General features: G+C 40.7%; 1 protein-coding gene across 6 annotated transcripts in view; it reads right to left on the bottom strand.

Moving 5' to 3' along the window:
* The window catches only part of FHOD3 (formin homology 2 domain containing 3), a 625,903-nt gene that overhangs the window by 71,985 nt on the left and 532,279 nt on the right, over positions 1 to 21,639 (bottom strand). For all 6 annotated transcript variants that reach the window (XM_073332694.1, XM_073332693.1, XM_073332692.1 and 3 more), the window contains 2 exons: positions 14,853 to 15,739; positions 7,826 to 7,984 (listed from right to left, as the gene is read on the bottom strand). In XM_073332694.1, coding sequence (XP_073188795.1) covers positions 7,826 to 7,984; positions 14,853 to 15,739 — 1,046 coding nt within the window. The remainder of the gene's footprint in view (positions 1 to 7,825; positions 7,985 to 14,852; positions 15,740 to 21,639) is intronic.

Raw genomic sequence — 21,639 nt, forward strand, 5'->3', positions numbered from 1 at the left:
TTTTCGATTTGTCCTTCAGATGAATCTGTTAAGATCACAAAGAGTAGACTTTACACTGATTATCTCATAAAGAGCCAAGACTGCCATTCTCACTCACAGTGAATAAATAGCATATTGCTCTGCAAGTCCTGTAGTCCAAACTTGATTAGACATATTGAGTGCCAGACTTTCAAAAGAAAGCACAACCAATGTGGCAACTGAAAGATGACTCACCATTTTATGTGGGTTCATTGGAAAAGGGTGCATTTTTGCAGGAGCACCTGTTGGGCCCTCCTGTGAAAGCATGGCCCTACCAGTTAATCCTCTGCATACTAAATTTAATACATCTGCTTGCTTAAAACCAAGCAATGCCTCTTTGTCTCTCTTCTTTACAATACTCAGTAACTAACTACTCCAAGCTCATGGGCTTTAAAGTACACTCCATAAAGCCACTCTTTTTTCTGCCTATCTCCATTATGCACTTTGAGTAAAAAGTTACAGGAATAGCAAGATTTGTTTTTATCTGGCAATGTAAAGCTTGAGGACAAACTTAATTTTTGCCTTTTGATTTTGATTCTGGCTGTTAATAATCCAAAAAGGTTTTTCCTGGTCATATTTTACAAAAATCTGCCAACTCTTCTGATTTATATAATGCCACCCTCAGAAGGTTTTTAATGGCTCCCACGTGTATCTGATTTCAGCTCAGCCCTCGGAATATATTAGTCCTGTGGGCTACACCTACATCCAGAACATCAATAAAAGACCCTTCTGATGCTAAAATTATGTCTTCATTATGGGAGCCCAGGACGACAAAGGAAATAGAAGAATGCCCCAAAACAAGATTTTGACAGTTTCTTATGCACTATCACTTTAAAAGCATGACAGACCCACAGCTCCCCCAGCAGCCTATTCTACGGGACCTGCAAAATGACGACTCTCAGTTTGCATATACTATGGTGTTGAAGCCTCTCTTAAAGCGTGTAGGCTACATGTAGTCACAGATCACAGTGAAAGGCAGGCTGTGTCCATACTGTGGTTTTTAGCTACTTGCAGCAGTGAAAGGCTGTGGTAGGGTGACCAGACGTCCCGATTTTATAGGGACAGTCCCGATTTATGGGTCTTTTTCTTGTATAGGCTCCTATTACCCCCCACCCCCTGTCCCGATTTTTCACACTTGCTGTCTGGTCACCCTAGGCTCTGGTGAGGGGAAGGCAGTGGAGAAAGTCTCTGGCAGCTCCCTGCTGAGGAAGCCTTTCCCTGTGTATGGGGAAGATTTCAGCAGTGGGGAAGCAGCAGGCACTACACTGCTAAAAATAGCTCTGGGACCCTCGGGCTCCAGCCGAGCCTGGTCGTCTACACTGCAATTTTACAGCCGCCCAGCCTGAGCCCCACAATGGGGCCACCCGTGGGTGTTTTATTGCAGCACAGATGAGTAGGGTGGCCACACTGTGAAGCAACACTGGAGCTGCACACAGTGCTTGGATTAGCAGCGCACAGTGACTGAATCAGCACTGGAAGAGTTGTGCTAACCTGAGTCTGTAGCCTGTAACTATATCCCCACTGCATTACTACCTCAAGCATCAGCAGCAGTTGAGTTTTTGAACTAGTGATTATTGTGTGTGGATGGAGCTGGTTTAGGGACAGCACTCCAGTTATACGTTGAGCAAACTCGGCTGCGAAGACATGCCCTTAGAGGTGCAGCATAGCCCTCACAATGCCGGGGGAGGAGAATAATCCTGGGCGGCTCTTGGGGCTCGAGAGGACCCTGGCAAAGTGTACACAGCCTAAGTCACAGTTACCTCCTTGGGCTGCTCTATAGGCTGCAGAGTTGCATTATGCATCCCAAGTTCCCCACCCCAACATACCTCTCCTACCCTGCCCCTAGCACAACCCTAGCTCGGGGCTTGTGAGGAGTCCTTAGAAGGCAGCCTATCACATTATCTCTGCTGGAGGAATTCTCTGGATGTGGGGCTTTGGAGATCCCCTTATGTCATGCCAGTCTGTTTACCGGGCTTACAGGACTACAGGAGGCATGAGGTTCTCAAGCCTTGTTCTTTTGTGAAACTTTCCAGAGAATTTTAGCAGTAGCTTCCTTACATGAACAGTCCATAGGCAAATGGAGAAAGCTAAAATTCTTACATACAAATTGTACTCCTTGATTCTTTGGCAGCTGTTCAGTTTGCTACAACAGTAAGGGCTTATTTTTCCAATTTTTGCATGGCACGTGTAAGCAGAAAACCAAAGCAACAAGAAAGCAGGCTCAAATTTGCCATGCAGAAATACAGAGAGTGTTGACACACTGATAACTGGTACAAATTTTGATATGAATATACGACTATTTCTGCACCCAACAAAAATGAGAGAGAAGATGGTGGCTGGAACTCTGATTACCAGTGCAGAGTTGACATTTTCACTGGCAATCTGAGTGAGCAGCCTCCATTACAGTCTGGCAAATTAACACAAAAGTCAGTAACTTGTAATATTATAGGTAGAGAATATAGCAATGTCTATATTTAAGATGTTAGACTTATTTCATTTTAAAGGCTTATTTTCCATTGCTTATACAATCTTCAACTTTCTTTCAGAATCTGGCAGACGTGGGAGCAAAAGAACAAAGATAGCGGGGGGGGAATATATTTTATCCCTTAAAAAGTTTTGTTGGCAACTTTTTTTATGAACAGCTCTAGCACAGCAGGGACAGATGGTAAACACTTGAAATCTGGCAGGGAGAGAGTCCCTAAATTGCAAATGGACTTTTCAGAATGCCGGTGAAAGTTGACTATCATTTGTCAATGTTATATGATTTTAACAATTGTATTTTGTGCATGACTGGAGTTTGCAGTCTCTTAATGGTCAGTCAGTACTTTATGGGGCTTGAACAGGAGTGTGTTGATTGAAAAAATTTGTAGGCTGTGCAGTGTTTTTATCTACAATTAATGAAGGTGAAAAGCAGAGGAGACAAGATTCTTCCTTCCATACAACATATGAGTGTGTATAATACAAAGTAAGGAAGTAGGCAAAAGTGTCCAAAGGAATCCTGTCTTCTTCTGAATAATCTGGAAAGTTGTGTATGGAAGGAGGCCACATGGATTGCATGAATACCACAGCATAGAGCAATCTACAGCTATTTAACAAGAAGTTGAATGGTGGAATTTCTATATTTTCTTATTTAAAAATGTAGGAAATTCTATTAAAAATCCCCAAATTTATGTCACAAGAATGGTAAGATTGCAAAGTGAAACACTCAGAACTCAGGAAATTATAATGTGAAGGTGATTTGCGCAAATTTAGCTCTGCCTTAGCCTGAGTAATCATTACAATAGGATCTGTGATTAAATGATCTTAAACTATTTCCCCCCCACATGAGCCCTACCTCATTCAAGATATAGCTTGGCTAGGAACAAAACAGCATTATGGAGAGAACTGATTTGCTTCGTTCACTGCAGTTGTGATATGCACCGCTGTGAAGGAAACTGTTGTGCACAGAATTTCTTCTCATTCATTGTAAATTATGTGGTGTGTAGTGTAGTCAATGAGACAGGTCTCTAATCATCATCATCATCATGTTCCTATTATGCCTCTGGCATTTAGGGCAGTGACGAAGCTCCTCCACTCTTGTCTGTTTCTGGAAAGTCTTTCAATGGTTCCCTAACTGTGCCCCAGGATTTTCAGCTCAGCTTCCACAGCTCTTTGCCATGTTGTTTTCAAGAGGCCTCGTTTTCACTTGCCTTCAGGTGTCCATCTTATTGCTACTCTGGTGATGGAATCCGTTTCCATCTGAAGCACATGGCCAATCCAACACCTCCTGGCAATGATGGTGCTCAGATCCTCTTGGCTACACTGTGTCAACAGATCTTTGTTTGAGATTGTTCTGGGCCAAAGAATATGGAGGATTTTTCTGAGGCAGGTTGTATGGAATGAAGACAGTATGGACATGTCATACTTTCTCATTCCCCAGCATTCTGCACTATAAAGTAGTGTTGAAAGTACGCAGCTCTGATAAATCTTGAGTTTGGTTTTGATGATTTTGAGACTGTATTTAAGCTCCTGAAGGTGTTCCTGGCTTTACTGATTTTGTTCCGGATGTCCTGGCTTGTTCTACCATCCTGGCTGCTGCTGCTGCCCAAGTATGTGAATGTTTCTACATTGGTGAGACCATAATCTTCTCCCTGTACTGGTGATGGTGAGGCAATATTAAAGGTCATGATATCTGTCTTATTGCAATTGATTTTCAGTCCAATTTGCTGGCTGAATGCGTTGAGTTGAGTTGTTTTTTCTTGTATATGGTGTTGGGTATGTGATGGGAGGACAACATCATCTGCGAAGTTCAGGTCTTCAAGCGATGAGAAGAGTGTCCATTTAATGCCTCTTGGCATGTCTTCTGTTGTATGCCACATTACCCAGTCGATGGCCATGTTGAAGACGATTGCAGACATGGCACACCCCTGATGTACTCCTGTTTTGACTTCAAAACTGAGCTCACTGTGATCAACAGTGCATGTAAAATGGAAATAGAAGCTTCTGATGATGATTAAATGGAAAGGAATTCCATATGCCCACAGAATGCGCCATAGCCTGGTCCTGTGAATGCTGTCAAAAGCCTTCTCAAAGTCTATGGAGTTTATGCAGAGTTGCCGTTGCCATTCTAAGCACTGTTCTATTATGTTTCATAGAGTGAAGATCTGGTCTGTGCATCCACGCTCTTTCCGAAAACCGGCTTGCTCTTTTCTGAGAACACTATCAACTGCCTCTGATATATGCTGGACTATGATGTTACACAATACTTTGCTTGGCACAGATAAAAGTGTGATACCACGCCAGTTACTACAATCACTGAGAGTTCCTTTCTTTGGTATCTTCACTATAACCCCATTGGTCCACTCATTTGGCACTGTTTCCCTTTCCCAGACTGATGTAAATAGAGGGGCTCTAATGGAAGAAGGAGAATGGACTTGAAGTTAATTCACTGGACTGAGATTCAAGAGATCTGGGTTCTATTGCTGCTTATGTGACCTTTGTCAACTTACTCAGTACTTTCAGTAGCACTGTAGTTGCTTACTCCTAGTCATCCCCTTGTGGTCAGGCATGGCGTAGCTGCTCTCTCTCTAGGGTAGCATCCCCTGCCAACGGTCCCTCTGGCACTGTAGTGGTGTGTCTGCTTGATGACTTGGCCCTCCAGCCAGGTCACTGTCTTTAGTCCACTCCTTCTGGGTTCCCAACTAAAATTCACAAAAAGCTGTGAGAAACAAAAGCCTTCTGCCCTCTCTGGGGCTCTTCCATGGCCAGTCTTTGGGTCAGCCTGCTGCCCCCTTGTGGGGCTTGACAACCGTTACAATGGGTTTGTCCAATCCTTGCCTTGGGCTGGTATGTGAACCTAGTCACCTCCCTGGTGACTCAGGGTGTCTCCCTGCCTGGAGAGCTTTTCAGTCCCTTCCCTGCTTTTTAATCAGGGTCTCTCCCAGGACTCCGTGTCAGGAGAGCTTTTTTCCTCATTCTCTTCCCTGCAGTTTCCTTTCCTTTCCCTCCTCTGCTAATACAGGACCCTGTAGGAGCCTTTGTGACTCCTGTAGTCTCTGCAGACACAGCTGCAGACTCCTTTTCCACAGGAATCACCTGGTTTCTCTCATGTGGGGCCCATCCTGTAATCAGGGTTCACTTAGCCTCAGACTCTCCAGCCCACATATATACTCTCTCGATACCTCAGTGCAGTACATAATACATCTGTGAAATGGGTGTATTAATATTTCTCTCAACCAAGGTGCTGTGAGGATGAATTCATTAAATGTTTGCATGATACTCAGCTATTACAATGGAGTGTCACAGAAAGAAAATAAAAAACCTTCTTATTTCGTGCAGGGTTTAGATGGCACAGTAAAAAAACATGTGGCCACACATTAAAAAATGAGGAGAAAAAGAAATACTGAATAGCTGTTGCTCGCTGAGCACCATCCAACCTCTGCACTGGGCTCAATCCTGTAGGGTACTAAGCACTCTGGCTCAGATGCAGCAGAGCTTTTCAAGCATGTTATCATCTTCAAGCACATGAGTAGTTCCACTGCAGTCAATGGGAGTACTCATATTCTTAACTTCAAGCTTAAGTCTTTGCTGAAATGGGGGCACAGTACTCAGCATCTCTTTGAGCCCTAAAGGAGGCAGTGGTCCTATGTGAAAAAATAGCATGTGGCCATGTCATAGGAGACTATATCGGAATGCATATGAATCAGGAGAAAAGTGAAGGATGTGTAGGAAACAATATGTTATTTCCTGACTTGTGAGTGCTTCACTTCGCAATCTGCCCTATTTTGTAGTATATTTTAAAAATAAATGATGGCATTCTCGCATCAATCAGGGTGCAGCCAGTGAAAAGGCTACCCAGAAAGGGTGGAGATGGTGCAAAGCACTCACTATCCTGCCAAGTGGCTAGTGTAGCCTCCACAGTAGGTGGCACTGGTTGGAAAGCTGAGGTGTCCAGAACAGCTGGTGAGGTGTTGAGTCTGCCAGGGGCGGTGGAAATTTAAGGGAGAAGATGCATACAAGACTGTGAACATCTTTGCTATGTATTCTGTTTTGGGCCCTCTCTAGAGTCATAATTACTAAAGGCCCTATTATTCACCTGCAGAAGATGAGCAACGTACTATGGGATGCAAGTAAATGTGTCACTGGGAAGTCCTTGTATTCCACCAGAGGATGATCAGGCCCTCACATTAAGTTAAAACATAATAGGTTTTATTCTTTTTTGCATTTAACTGTCCGCAGCTCTGTTTCCATATTATCTTTCTTTTGACTTTTCCTTCTTAACTAAATATGGGGAGGAGGGTGAGGGCAAAAGAAAAACCTACAACTGAAATATTGGAAGATGATCTGCAAATGACATATTCAGTCAGGTATTGATCGAGATTTTAGACCAGGTCTTCAAGCATGCAGATTACTCTGTAACTGGTATAGGTTTAATAAAAACATTTAAAATAAATTTAAAAAAGCAATGTTAAAAAACAGTAGCAGCAGTTTCTTTTTAGACTTCATAAAGGAACAATGTTTTGATAAAAGAATAACAAACAGAGTTCATCTTGGATCTCGGTAAGGAGACCTGAAAACTCAAACATGTAATGGTAAAAATGGCATCATCTGTAATCTTTTTACCAACTGGCTTACTTCAAACAACAGTAACACAGAGATGCTATTCTGAAGACAACCAGCCATTGCATTTGTTTTCCATTTGATATACAATCTAGAACAATTGCAATAGCAAACCAGGCATGAACTTTATTAAACCTTGTACAGTTTCCAACAGTTCTAGGAACTGTGAATTTACCCTTGTAGATATCTGGGTGTGCAAGTGTTCAACATTTAATATATATGTATGATGAACTGGATTTAGGATTTTTAATGACTTAAAAATGTGAAATACACAAAGAAAGATATGTGAGCGCTACCACTGAAAATCTCAATAGGAATTTAGGTTCAAATTTTCTTAAAAGTTAAGTACAGAAATCCATACTTTGACACTTAATAAACAGCCTGATGTTCAAAGAGGCAGAGCTCCTGCAGTTTCCACGGGACACCAACTGGAGTTTGGAGTACTCAGAGCACATCTGAAAATCCTAAACATGTTTTTAGAAGCCAAACTTTAGGGACTTAAGTTTTTTAAAAAATCAGTCTTTGAGTAATAAAGATGCAGGATTGAATGCTGAACCCGCAGATACATATAACTAATGTCAACCCGCAACGATGAAAATAAGGCACAGATTTTTTCCTTACACAGAGATGAACTACAGTACATATAATACTTGGGCAAAATTATATGCTCACAGTTTAACGCTGACCATATTGGACTATCCCTTCTTACCTCTATTCCCTCCTTGTTTAAGGCATATTCATCAAAGTTCAAAATAGCAGTCTTGATGGTTCTTGGAGGGGGTAACACTGTCAATCCAATATTAATAGCATTGCTTCGTTTTGAGTCCAACACAATGATCTCTTGTCTCTTTCCATCTGCAGCAGTTTTCTTGGTAAACAGGTAAAGAGAAGAAACTTAACGTTGATACAATTCTTTGATAATACAAAGCAAAAATTTACATCGATCTTCAATGACTTGAACTTTTATGATAGTAGCAACACAGACAATAAAAACTAGTGCATCTATAAGTAAAACACAGGGTAAATTCTTCTGTCGTTTACACCCGTGCATCTCCACTGAAGTCAATGGGGCTTGTCAGAGTTTAAACTAGAAGGCAGAAATTAGTCTTATAACTATACAAGATAACTATATTATGTACTTTTAGCTACAAGGCTTGGGAGTACAGAAATTTGAGATGGGATTCAAAATTTTTAAAGAAAGTTTTATGTTGCCAGTATAAAGTGATAGCTGTCACCAGCTGACAGAAATTAAATGTCACCAGAATGTCACTAGACTTTGCAGGAATGCTCAGCAGAAGTGTGTACTAGTGATTAGAGCAGGGAACTGGAAAGCAGGGCTCCTGGGTTCTGTTCCTGACTGGCTATGTGACTTGGATATGTAACTTAACCTTTACCTCAGTTGACCTATTTGTAAAAGGGAGACAGTAATACTTACCTATCTCATAGAATGTGCGTGGCTTGATTCAGAATGGCTCTATTACGTTGGAAAACAAAGGTAGAATATGGTTCCGTGATTGCTCTCAAAAGGAGCTCCAACACCTCCTTTTTGGAGGTGCAGGATGTGTCCTGCCTGAACTGCTTTCTGTCCTGTGGCTGGTGAAGCAATAACACCATCCCACCGACTGTGGTCAGAGTACTGTGGCTGATCCCTGTGCAGGTGCGGACCTACTTTTGCTCTCTTATCTCCTTTGCACTTCCATGTAGGGCCAGATATAAGCTAGTCCTTAATATGTACCAAAGGCTTTGAGATCATCCGGTGAAGTGTGTTAGATAATAATGACAATACAGATAATAATGAAAGTGAAAAATGTCAATAACAATATATTTTTATAGACCTCAGTCAAGTATTAATTTTTTAATAAAAATGTAAAACACATTCTCCACACACAACAATGACAAAAATGCCTAGCCAACTAAGTAAACTGATTTGCAAAACACGTATAGGGGAATTATAAAATTTTCAATATGGTTTTCATTTAGGCAACATATCTTTTATTTTCTCATCACACTGCATTGAAAGGTGCCTTTTTTGGAAAGCCAAGGACGTAATTGAATACGGCATATGATGTAGGACTCTATTACACACTGGACTTTGTAAGCATGTTTCTTTCTTTTCTTCCTTCTTTGGTAGCATACAGTATGGGGTGGGAAGATGCTGTTCAGAGCCATATCAGGATCAAATTTATGGGTTTGAGTTAAAGTCTGAAGCCCCTATTCAGCAAAAGCACTTAAGCATGTACTTAACTTTTAGCTTTAGCTCCACCCACCAACATGTCAGCTCACACAGCTGTGCCTGTGAGGAACAGGAAGTAATCTGTGCATGATATAAAACTGTGGCAGATTACTTCCCTTTTGGATCAAAGGGGGAACGAGGAACCAGATAGTTACTAACTGAGTTACTAACTGAGTATAAAAATATAGCTGTGTTTCACCTAAGATCACTTTCCTCCTAAGATCACTGGGTCTCAGTCATACTAACCCTTTTGTAAACAGCTACTTTCTAACTTGTATTTCACTGTCCATAATTATTTATTATGGGTATTACCAAAGAAGTGAAATTTAATATGATTTTTCCAATAGCCTTGCAAGCAAGTATTTATTTATATATTATCTAACATGAAGACAAAAATAGCTTCTTCCCCAAAAGTAACCCCTGCATGAGCAGCATTTAAACTGGCAAGACAATTTGAGACACCTGACTCTGCGTCAGTTATATGGAGGATGTTGCATTGACCTCCGATTGTGAGAAAGCAATTAGAGCACCCCATCTATTTCTATCTTGATTAACAAGGATTATTGGGATTTCAAAAGGAACTGAATGGGATTTGGAGCTCAAACTCCCTTACACTCCTTTGGAAATCCCACCCCACATGTGTAATTTCCCTCAGCATTCACTGAAGTTATGCACATGCAAGGGATATCCTTAAGCACGCAGATGAGAATATATTCCTTTGTCTTTACTCCCTACCGGTTTCTCAGGCCCCAGGAACAGTAAATTCAGCCCTATTCAATAGGAAACAAGCCAGCAAAAACATAATTTCTAAACTATGCACTGCAGACAGCAGCAGGGTTGCATGATAACATAATTTAACACAGCAAAGGTGCATTTGTTTTCATCTCTCTGCCAGAAAAATAAATACCTTGAACCACCTTGCCAATATACCTGCCTGGTTTGGCAGTGTCAGAAGGGAAGAAATCTTCAGACTTGCTCAGTGAGGAAATCTGATCTCGCTCTTTATGCCTGCTAACAAGCTGTCACAGCCCTCTAGTCCCACAAATAAACTGTCTGCTGTGGAGGATGCTGTGATTCGTATAATCATGCAGTAGTTTTCTCTGTTATGTTACCAGTTTTCTGCCAGAAATCACAAATGTCTCCACATGTTACATTCATCTATCTGAGGTATATTTTATTTTATTTTGTTGTAGTCTATTGTGTTTAATGAAAAACTTATTGTGAGCCAGCATCAGGAAGTGGCTGTTTATAGCTGTGTTTTGTGGAAATCATAGTTAAGGATTAGAAACAGGAGTAAAATTGGTTGCAGCTGTATCAAGGAGCATATCTGGTAAGATGGAGCCAAAAAATCCATACCTCATCCTCTCTTCTGATCTTAATTTTAGTCTCTCTCTCAGTTTTCTGAACAATTCATCTGACGAGCAACTGACTACATCTACTGTGTTGAAATCTGACTGGTTGACCTTTTATTCATTACTCTGTATTCTGTTTTTAGAAGAACCAACTGAACTTGTAGCACCTCTTATATTATTGTGCAGTAGACCAGATTGGACACTAGGAGTTAGCACAATGGGATGTGTTCTCACTGGAAATTGACAAACTGGTCTGGAAAAAGTAAGAGCTGGGCTAATTTGAGCACAATAGCCAAAGCAAACCTGAGGGGGGAGGATGTGTGCGTGCATGTATTATTATTATTTTTTTTTTTACAGATTCAGTTATGTCTCTTTAATTACTTCTACTTGATCTAGGATCTGCTCTACCTGCCCTCAACAGGTTGATGATATTCCCCCTAACCCGGGGGGTGTCTCAGAAGTCTGAAAATCTTTGCTGGGCTATTTCTTGTTCTTCATTACATGATCCAGGCTTCCTGGAGTCAATAATCGGTGATACTTGTGACTCACAGAAGACACAGGGTATTTGCGATTTGAAGACAACTGCTAGTACGAACAAAGAGAGGCCCTCATTCCTCCCAACTTAGATTTGTCAGAAGGAGAAGATGGGAAATAGGACAGATCTTGGACTGCACACACAGAAGACTGGGGTTTAAGAGCCAAGACCACCATCAGGTGGGATGGTTAGATAAGGCCTGAGCCAATGCCCATTGAAATTCATAGGACACTTGCCACCAACTTCAGTGGGAGCTGGATCAGGCTCACAGACAGCAGAGGTCACAAGATGCAGCCCAAGAGATCAGGCAGAGCCCAAGAGGACTCATTATACTCAGAGGAAGAGTAGAAAGTAAGGGCACTAACACAAAACATGACTGGGATTCATATCAAAGACATTACAATAGTCTGGATGAAAATGGGAAAGGAAAAGGGTCTAGCTGAGTAGAAGGAAAGATGTTGGGTTATATAGAGAAAGAGACAAGAAGGTTTCAAAAGTTTGGCTATACATCAACACTTTACCAGGCTTATCCAAAGTTTGTCCACTAAAACAGTAAGTCTTAAAAAATCCATACAATCTTCTGTGCAATGATAATGAAATTCCAATCTTGTACTACTGAAGGGACATAATGGAAGTTAAACTTGTAATCTCTCATGCAGAGAAGTCCCTGCCCTCCATGTACTGCTAGATGCTTTGGCACAGCATCTGCTCCTTGGCTGGGAAGATGAGTCAGCAGGTTTCTTTGACATCAGTGCAGCCTTGAATTCTGAAGAGTGATTTAAATGACCACTATTCTTGGAGACTAAGTCTCCGAGACTAACCTCGAAGAGAAAAGTCATCATCTAAATCACTATTCAAAACTCAAGGCTACACCGGTTTCTAAGAAACCTGCTGATTCATCTTGCCAGCCAAAGAGTAGATGCTGCACCAAAGCACCTAGCAGCACATGGAGGACAGGGAAGAAAGTGCGTGTAGGGCGGAGATGAGTCATGAGAGTTTGGGAAAATACCTGGTTAACGATTTGGAAAAATTAATTGATTGATTAAAATAATCTAAACTTTTATCATAATTTATGATAAATGTAAAAGGGTAAAAGTAAGGCAGACCAGTTCATCAAAATATTGACATTATGAAGTATACAACAAACTCTGTGGAAGTGGAAATATGCTGTAACTCTACATTCAGTTCAAGGAATGATTTGTTTTGTGGCTCCTAGATGACATTCTCATTCCTTCTGCTCCAGTCCACACTCAGAATGAGCCTTCTATGATAGATTTATATTTACAATGAAGGAGAGTAGGAGGAGTAATATGCCGCAATTTTACCAACAGTGGAGAAAGCAGAGGGAGTGAAATTAAGCTCAACATGCCCTGAATTAATCATTGATTGGATTTAAAATCTGTATGAAATTAAATTATTTTTAAAATCTGTATGAAATACATTTCAGTTCTATATGCAATGAAAATCACTGAGCTATTCTTGTGTTAGAGATAATTCAATTTAAAATTATAACAGCTGTGCAATCTATGTAATTGATGTATTTGTAGGCCTACTGTTTGCTGTGTAAACATTTTATAAACTACAGCTACATTGTCCACATTACCAATACATAACCAGTATGACACATCTGTAATTCTGATTATTTTGGCTGAAATGATTACACTCTCAGATATAGCTCAGGGTTCAAAGTCACCTTACAAATTAGTCAGGAGGACTTTTGATTACAATTTTTTTTCTTTTTTTGGTGGGGAACTCAGTCTTTATTGAAGGTACAAGGTGATAGCCTTGGAAACAGAAGTCTTCTGCTTATACCCAAAAGCAACAGCAAGGTAGGGCAAGCTTCCCTGCCCTGATACAACGTCTCTCAACATTGGCCCGGAGGAACAGTCTCTGGGGGTGAGAAAACAGTGCAAGATTTCAGATCCATTCAATCCTTGGCCTACCAGCTGAGTCAGTCAACTGTGATGTGTCTGCTTGACCAAGAACACCAATATAGACTGTCAAACTGCCATTTATAACAATTTCAACTGGATTTGAACCAGTGACCTAGAAATGAAGGACTAGAAATCTAATTTCCAACACCTTGAGCCATCTAGTCTTCTGGATTGTTTGTTTTTGAACACGTGGATACTTAATTTGTACCAATTATGGAAAAGTAAAATGATCATGGTACTATGTGGTTTTTCAGAATTGTTATAAAACTTGTACTAATGTGAGAACTTAGGCATATGTACAACAGATATATTGGCAATGAGTGATTTTCTTATATGTGGCCTTACGGTGTATCTTTTATTAGTACTATAACTGGAAAAGAACATTGTTTGTCTGATACCAATTACTGTATTTACATTAACAAATCAAAAACAATAGTCATGAACAGCAAGGGTTCTAGCTAATAACGTTTAAAGGCTAACTTTAAATCTCCATTAAATTCAACTACAAGATACGTCATAAGAGTTCAGCATTAAATGGTTCTGTTACCAGCCTTAAAGATTTAATTTTATGATAATGTTCCTATGAAACACAGAAGTCTTAGCAAATCAAGATTTTCTCTCATGAAAATTTCATATTTTCATAATGAAATTTGGATAGTAAAGTTCTCTAAGTTAAGGGTGAAAAATATTTCTGTGCAAAGTGGCAAAAAAATGTATGCATGAAAAGAAGAGAACCCAGGTTATATTTGCAGGGCTTGGCAATATGACAAAAAGTTCTTTAGACAAGAAATCTTTATACACTTGAAACGGAAATCATCGCGAGACAATTAACATGGAACCACAAGACTATTTACACATTTCAAAGCAGAACCATACTTTAACGTTATGACCCTTTCAGGAATAATTCCTAAAATGATTATGAAAATAGTATGAAGATATATTACAGGATATATGTTATGAGAATATATTACAATGATTTCATGTGGTGTCCAATTATAACAGGCCCTGTTTTGCCTTATCTCCATACATGCCTAATAATAAAGCTTTAAATTTCACTAGCAAGGGAAAAGTAGCCAGATACACAGATCTGAATTACCTTTCCTTAATACATGATGCACTTTGGTATCCATGGGGACATCATTTTACAGTGGCCTTAATTTAGGATAGTTTAATTCACTTTGTAAGTGAATTAAGCCAAACTAAATTAAGGCCACTTTAATTCTGAACAACAGCACCCACACAGGGACTCAATATGGTTTAACTAATCCACTTCACATTCATAACTTTAATTAATTTGGATTAATGTTCCTGGATACCCCCATGCAGACAAACCTATGTTTGAAAATTCTGGCTATGAAGTTTACAACGCTACAATACCACAATGCTACAATACTCTCCAGCTGAAGTGAAATACAAAAAGTGAAATAGAAATATGATTCACAAGAGCAATATGGCATATGGCTAGGCATGTATATTGTTTGGGGCTCAGCTCTTATTGTCAGCTCATGGAGTGTCTGTCTGTCTTTGTAGAATACTTAACTTATGTGCACAAATATAGAACATATATAAAACATCTTTGTTAATTTCTTTTGTTTTTTAAACTCTGTAAGCATAAATATCATCTACATTAATCTAAAAACAAACTCAAATTTAATAAAAACTAAACAAAACATTAGAAATACCTTTGTGACCGGCAGTTCCTTGGATTTAGATTCAAAGAGGTGCTCCAGTTTGGAAGTGTCCACCTTAATGGGTTCCAGTTTCGACCACAGGAATTCTTTACAGCGTTTGTTATTTTTACACTGCCACTCAAATGGCCGTACCTCGTTCCAAAACAGACGGATGGTTTTCTTCTTCTTCATGAATGCTGGCTGACCCCTAGAAACCTGGGGTGACCCTAAACCCTGAGGAGAGCTGAACAGTGGAGGAGGAGCCAATAAATTACCAGAGGGTGGAGGTGGACATCCAAACAGAAGAGGAGGTGGTGGAGGAGGCAAACCCAAAAAGGAAGGTGGAGGTGGGGGAGGGGGAATTAGGGAGTCCCCAGGACCCATATCAACGTCCAACACATCTACATCATCCTCATCCCCCAAGTCTGTAAAATCCATGTCTTTGATTTTAAGTTCTCTAGGATTAGCCATGAGCTGATCCCAAATGTAATCAGATTCCTTCTTGGGCTCTGCTGGTGTTTTCTCAGGGACCTTTTCATCGAGCTCACCCTCAGGCAATACTGTCCCCTTGGCCAACTCAACATTGTTGAATTTTTCTGCAAAGGCTTTCACACTGCCTTGGTTGTCCAGATTTCCAATCTCCATCTTTTTGACACTTTCATCTTTGGCCTGCTTGCTGGCCTGCAGGATAGAGATCCTACTGGCTAGGCTGGTGATTGACTGATCACTTTCCTCCGTCTCCTTCTTTTCTTCCTCCTTCTCCTCCAGCTCTTTCTCCTCTTCATCCTTGGGCTTCTTGTTATGGGCATACAACATATCCAGCATAAACCGTTTGTTGTTGAGAATGTTGCTGCACTGCTCATTCACACCAGCATCTTGAATAGTCTTTGACCACGTACCTGTAATCACACGCACAAACAATGAATGGAAAAGCACAGGGTGTCAGGAATCCTAAAAATGGCATTGGAAATATCTTTGGTGATACATGTGCAATTATAGTATGAAACCGGATAAAGGGCCTGTCTATAAGAAGACTGAATATGCAGCAAGCTGGGCTGTGAATCTATCTCACGCTGACTGTCCATAGGGACACTGCCAATGTGCACTAATGGTTTAGTAGTGTGCTTTGATCTATACCACCTTCAAACAGCAGCAGTTCATAGTGCACTTGGGAACTTTTGGTGTGCAGCAGCAGAGTCTACACAGACTGACAATGCACAGCAGATTAGTGCAGGGTAGATTGAAACCACATGTTGCTGTGAACTAAATATTCAGGCAGACAAGTCCAAAGTTTCAGGGAATATTTGGAAATGATATGTAAGCAATAGCACAGATCTACAGCCGGATTCTGCAAGTTGGTGAGTGTTTCTCTGAGAAGTGCATAGCAGCCATTCAGGCAGTGGGAGCTGAAGGTGCTCGGAACATCTCAGGAGGTACTCGGTGACTCTAAGGACAGAGACCAAACTGCTTCTTTGAGCTGCTCTTTAAATTTTATATAGAAAAAATAATTGGTTACATGTTGGTAATTGCTCACTGAGGAGATCTGGCCCATGTTATTTTACTGGATACCTAAATTGTTAGATTCTTTGACAGTCCATCAGTCCAAAGGCCAACAAGACTGGATGACACTTGTCCCCATTTCCAGTGTCTCTGCGCTTTCTGCTCCGAGCTAGGATCAGAAGTGGGAGGATTAAAACACTGTCAGAAGGGCTGCTCCTGTGGTATTCTTGACATGGCTAGAAAGAGGTGTTACTTTAAGAAAGACTGTTGCTTTTCCAGCCTGAGGCCAACAAAGTTTGTATACCCACCCACCCCATCCTCCTCCACCGCAACCACCCCGGCCAGGGGAGGGCAGCTTGAAACTCTGGCTGCGCTTAGCACAACTCCTTGGTGCTTTGGCCATATTCACCAGGGTGACCTCTGGGGTCTCTGCAGAGTGAATTGTGCACACAGAGTAAAATTTTCAAAAGCACCTAAATAACTCAGGAGCCTAAGTCACATTTTCAAAAATGATTAATGTACTTAGGCTCCCAAGTCCTTTGGGTGTTTTTGAAAATTTTATCGGCTGACCATAATTACTGACCTGCATTTAAACCACAATCAAATTGAAATATAGTGGCCTCTGCCCACCTCTCAGCAAGATAAAATCATACATATTGTATACTGGTGTATAGAAGTTGAAAAATTAACTAGTGCATGAAACATCATAAATAATTAAAACCAAACAACAATAAAACCATCAAAATAAATGATCAAAGTAGATTGTAGGATGCATTTTTTCCTGACGTTGAATACCTCTTAACATCTTCACCAACCAGTGTGGGACACAATGTAGAAAGTATGTCCAAAATATGTGAGATCTTTTTTCAAAGGGTATTAAATGAGACCGGCCTTATTTCACCTTCAGTATATTTTGCAATTAAAATGGATTATGAAAATAGTTCAATACTTACCATGATTCTGTTTTTGATTCTTTCTTTCTCTTCCTTACACATTTAATCAATATATTTTTTCTAATCTAACTTTTAAAATTAAATTTTAGTTTATTTTTGATTACTGCCTTCCTTCTCCTCTCTTTCCTGGTGTGTGTGTGTGTGTGTGTGTGTGTGTGTGTGTGTGTGTGTGTGTGTGTGTGTGTGTGTGTGTGTGTGTGTGTGTGTGTGTGTGTGTGTGTGTGTGTGTGTATTAGTTATGTGGTTGCATGTTCTCTTGAGTTTCTTATTTATTTTTGTTTCTCCTTTTACTCTACTGTCTTTTTCTTTGTCAGGATTTTTATGTTAGCACTTTAAATTTAATGTCTTTATCAGTTGACTTATTTTATTTCTATAACCTTAAGCCCCTTCCATCTGCTCTGGAAAATCTCTTCCTTGGCAAGTTCAGTGGCCACATCAACACTATGGGCAAGAGACCCAAACCGGTCTAGCTGAATCATTTGTTAAAATTAAATTAAATTAAAATGGGTTTAAAAATTCACTGTGCATCACGGAGCAGACTTCCAACCTGGGAATTCCAACCTGGGTTTCTAATGTTGAATAGTTTATGGCCCCATCCATACTAGCTCTTAGCCACATTTGAAGCTGAACCCAACATTAAGAAAGATTCAGCTTATAGCAAATGATTTTTGCCCAGGATGCAGGCAGTCCATCTTTCTTCACTTTTTACTTTCCTGAACACTCAATCTCTTCCTTGCCTCATTTTCCCATTTGTGACAGATATGGCAATTTCCTGCCATATCTTTGGGAGATCTTAGTGTATTAAGTGTATATATCATTGTGGGCCAGGGACTGTATGTAATTCCCTGCGGGAGGGTGACCACAACTCTTCCAGGAACTAAGAACAGTGGGAGGAAATTAGGCAAATTCACTCAGGTTGTAACTTCTCCAGAGAGCTACCACCAGATGGAGAGGCTCACATATACTAGTTCAAACTGGATTCCCCAGAGGCCACCAGACAAGGAAAGGATTTTGTGGATAAAAAGCCTGATTTTAAAATGACTGAAGACTTTCTTCCTGATCCAGCAAAGAGACAGGACTTCTGTCCAAGTTGAGCCCCAATCATTCCTGGGGAGGGTTGGAAGGACTTTGGCCTACTGAGGCCACATAAGACTGATGGGTAAACTATGGTAAGCTGTTAGAATGCATATAGGAACTTTTATTGTTTTTATATGTTTTCTCTGTAATGCTTTTACCTTAAGAATAAATGTGCTTGCTCGTAAAGGGCTGTGCTGTAACTTATAACTGCTGGCAATTAAGCTGTTCATAAGCCCGTGGAGAAAAAGCAAAGTGCAGATGCTGGCCTATTTAAGCAGTCTGGTTTACTGGGGATTACCACAGTGTAGACAGGGAACTGTGCAGCCTGTTTAGGCGGGAGAGAGATGCAGCTGGGAGTCTAGACTGGGTACCCTCAAGGGACCACAGAGGGAGGAATACAGGTGCAGTTGCCCTGAGCTGTGACGCCCTTCACTCATCCCTTTCCCTCAACATTCCATCTACAGGATTGCTCCCTCACCTCTTCTCTCTCGAAGATTTGCTACTAGATTTTTCTGATCTCCTCCAGACTCTCCTCTTCCCCTTCACTATAGATTTCACAAAGACCAATTCTCAACCAGATTCAACTGCCTAAAGACTTCAGAACTGTCCAAGATTTCCCAGACTCCACTGTATACATGCCACAAGATTTGGCCCCCCTCTAGATTCTCACCTTCTGTGTCTCCCTAGATTTGATTCCTTTCCAATACTGCTCACTCAAAATTCTCCAACAGAGTTTGCATCCCCATTTTAGTCTCCCAAGATCTACCTCATTCTTCACTAGCCAAACAAGATTATCTCTTGTAAAGCCTCCTGCTGTTGCTACTCCTGTAGATTCTCCTCCCGCGCCTCCCCCCCCCCCCCGGCATGCATCCCCTTCATGCACACTACTTCATCTGGCTACTGTGTTGCAGTGCTATCTAGGATGAGAAGGGTTGGAAGAAGCATAGAGCAGTATGTTTGATGATAAGGAAGGAGGAGCCCAAAACCAAACACTTCATTTCCTTGCCCCTGCTGTGTCTGGGCAGCCACAGCAATGTAATCCATGAATGACAGCTCCTTTCCTGGAATCTGAGAACTGTCTGAGAAAGCACAAAACCCTAGGAATGCAAAAATAATCCATGCAGACCGAGTACTCTGCATGATTTCTAGTTCTGCATTTGCTCCCTTACCAACTAAATTGCAAACTTTAGTAATTCACAACACATTAGGTCTCTCAACCAACAAATCTTTACTATACTGCTAAAGCTTATGAACTTTTAAAAGCTGGCATTTCATTAAGTTATAGTATAATACCAAAATAGTAATGCAGAAGCGTATGACAAATGGATTCAGTGTGACAAGAAGTTAAAGTTCATCATGTTGGAAACAGCCAGAACTAAAATGTGCTGAGTGTGAAAAATGTTTGTAACCCATTCGCTCCTCGTTTAACATTTGGAATATGCCAAAGTGTGATGAGAGCCATAGTCTGTTTCATAACCAGTACAGTTTTTGCTGAACACCAGCTGAGTAATCTGTAATACTGATGGTTAGCAACATCTTGCCTGTGTGAAGAGGAGGAAGCAGAGGACAGTCTCCATCCCCTATGTGTTCAAAGCCTTTCATCATCTACTCTAAAATAGAGGCTCTAGCCACCTTCCATTGGTGGAGAAAGGGGGAGAGTGGAAGATAAAGAGTGAGCATGAGCTCACTTTCACTTTTATGGTTTATTTCCTATGCTGGTCCCCTCACAACCCACTAAGCAACAGCACTGCAGGTGTAAACAATGCCTCCATTCCTAGAGGCTACTTTTCATTATCTGCACTATAACACAACCTCTGCTGACCTGAAGGCAAGGGATCCAAATTTATGATAAAACTGTCCTTGAAACTGACTGTGCCCTTTTCAGGTGGAACTGCTGTCTCAAAGAGATAAGTTTGTTGGGACTAAATCCTCAACTCATCTTTTAGGTTTATATTTTTACACAGATATTTATCTATCCATCTTCTTCAAGGGTATAGTGGTATTCATGGAGCCATATACAAGCCTTGACCAGTGACATCAAGGAGAGTTCTGCGCACTGAAGAAAAGTTGATGACCCTTAAATAGTGAACAATAGTGAACCTGTTAAGTTTTAGTAACATATTCCTGTAAAAAAGAGATGGGGTTTGCCTCCACAGGCAATTTTAAAATCAATACTGCATTTAAAAAAAAATTCACTAGTTCAAAAAGAACTATTTGGGGGAAGCTCTATGGCCTGTGTTACACACGAGGTCAGACTAGATGATCACAGTGGTCCCTTCTGGCCCCGGAATCTATGGAAAAAAATGTGAATGTTCAAAGGCTGGCAATATAACCACCAAGACATGATCTCTATGATTTCAAATAATTCCTATTTCATCAGCAAAGAGTGATTAGATACTTCATGTATTACGATAATTTATTTTAAGATCTAAAATGTTTCACTTAGAACAGTGGGCCCCACTGCAGTGCGTCAATAAGATTTAGAGGCCATGTTAATTATATTACAGCTATTCATTCAAGAGCAAACTATTGTATAAGAATCAAATTACTAGGGGCCACAATCTGCCATTTAGTCACTGGCATGGGCTGCTGGCCACGTGGAGTTGGACCTCCCAAGAGAGAATTCTAGATGGCATAACTCCTCCCCTAGCAAGCTGACGCATAGGGTAGGTGTGCAGGCGGTGACATCCTTTAAGTGTGGCTGGTGGTTCATCCAGCCATTACTGTTGGCTACTGTGGAAGTTCTCCTTATGCCTTCTCCACCCAAGCCATGGTCAGGCATTTCTAGCTCTACAGTCAGCAACTTCAAAGTGTCTCCCTGAATTTCTGATACCTGACCAAGACAGGAATGATGGAAGAAAAGAAAGAAATGCAGCACCTGGAGAAGCACCTCACCTAATTTCCTATAGTATTAACATTAGGACTACCCATCGTGATAGTGAACAGCATGGAGACAGGCATTGGCGATCTCATGACAAACTGTCTTAGGGCATCTCATACCATTGGAACATCCAACAGAATTCACTGACCTTTGGATGCATGTTAGTGGCAGGACCAGTCTCTAACCAGTTAGTAAATTAATTGTTGAAAGAAGAAATAGGTCTTGATCAGAGGGAAATCTTATAAGACCTGATTCTTCTGCTGCTCTGCACACATAAACCCCATTGAAATTAATGGAGTTCCACACAAAGGGAGCAGCTATGGATTTGAACCATAAAGGAAGAAATACTAATGAAGGACAGGCTGAAAAGATTTGTTAGTTGATTAGC

This window comes from Lepidochelys kempii, chromosome 2 (assembly GCF_965140265.1).
Source record: "Lepidochelys kempii isolate rLepKem1 chromosome 2, rLepKem1.hap2, whole genome shotgun sequence".
NCBI lineage: Eukaryota > Metazoa > Chordata > Testudines > Cheloniidae > Lepidochelys > Lepidochelys kempii.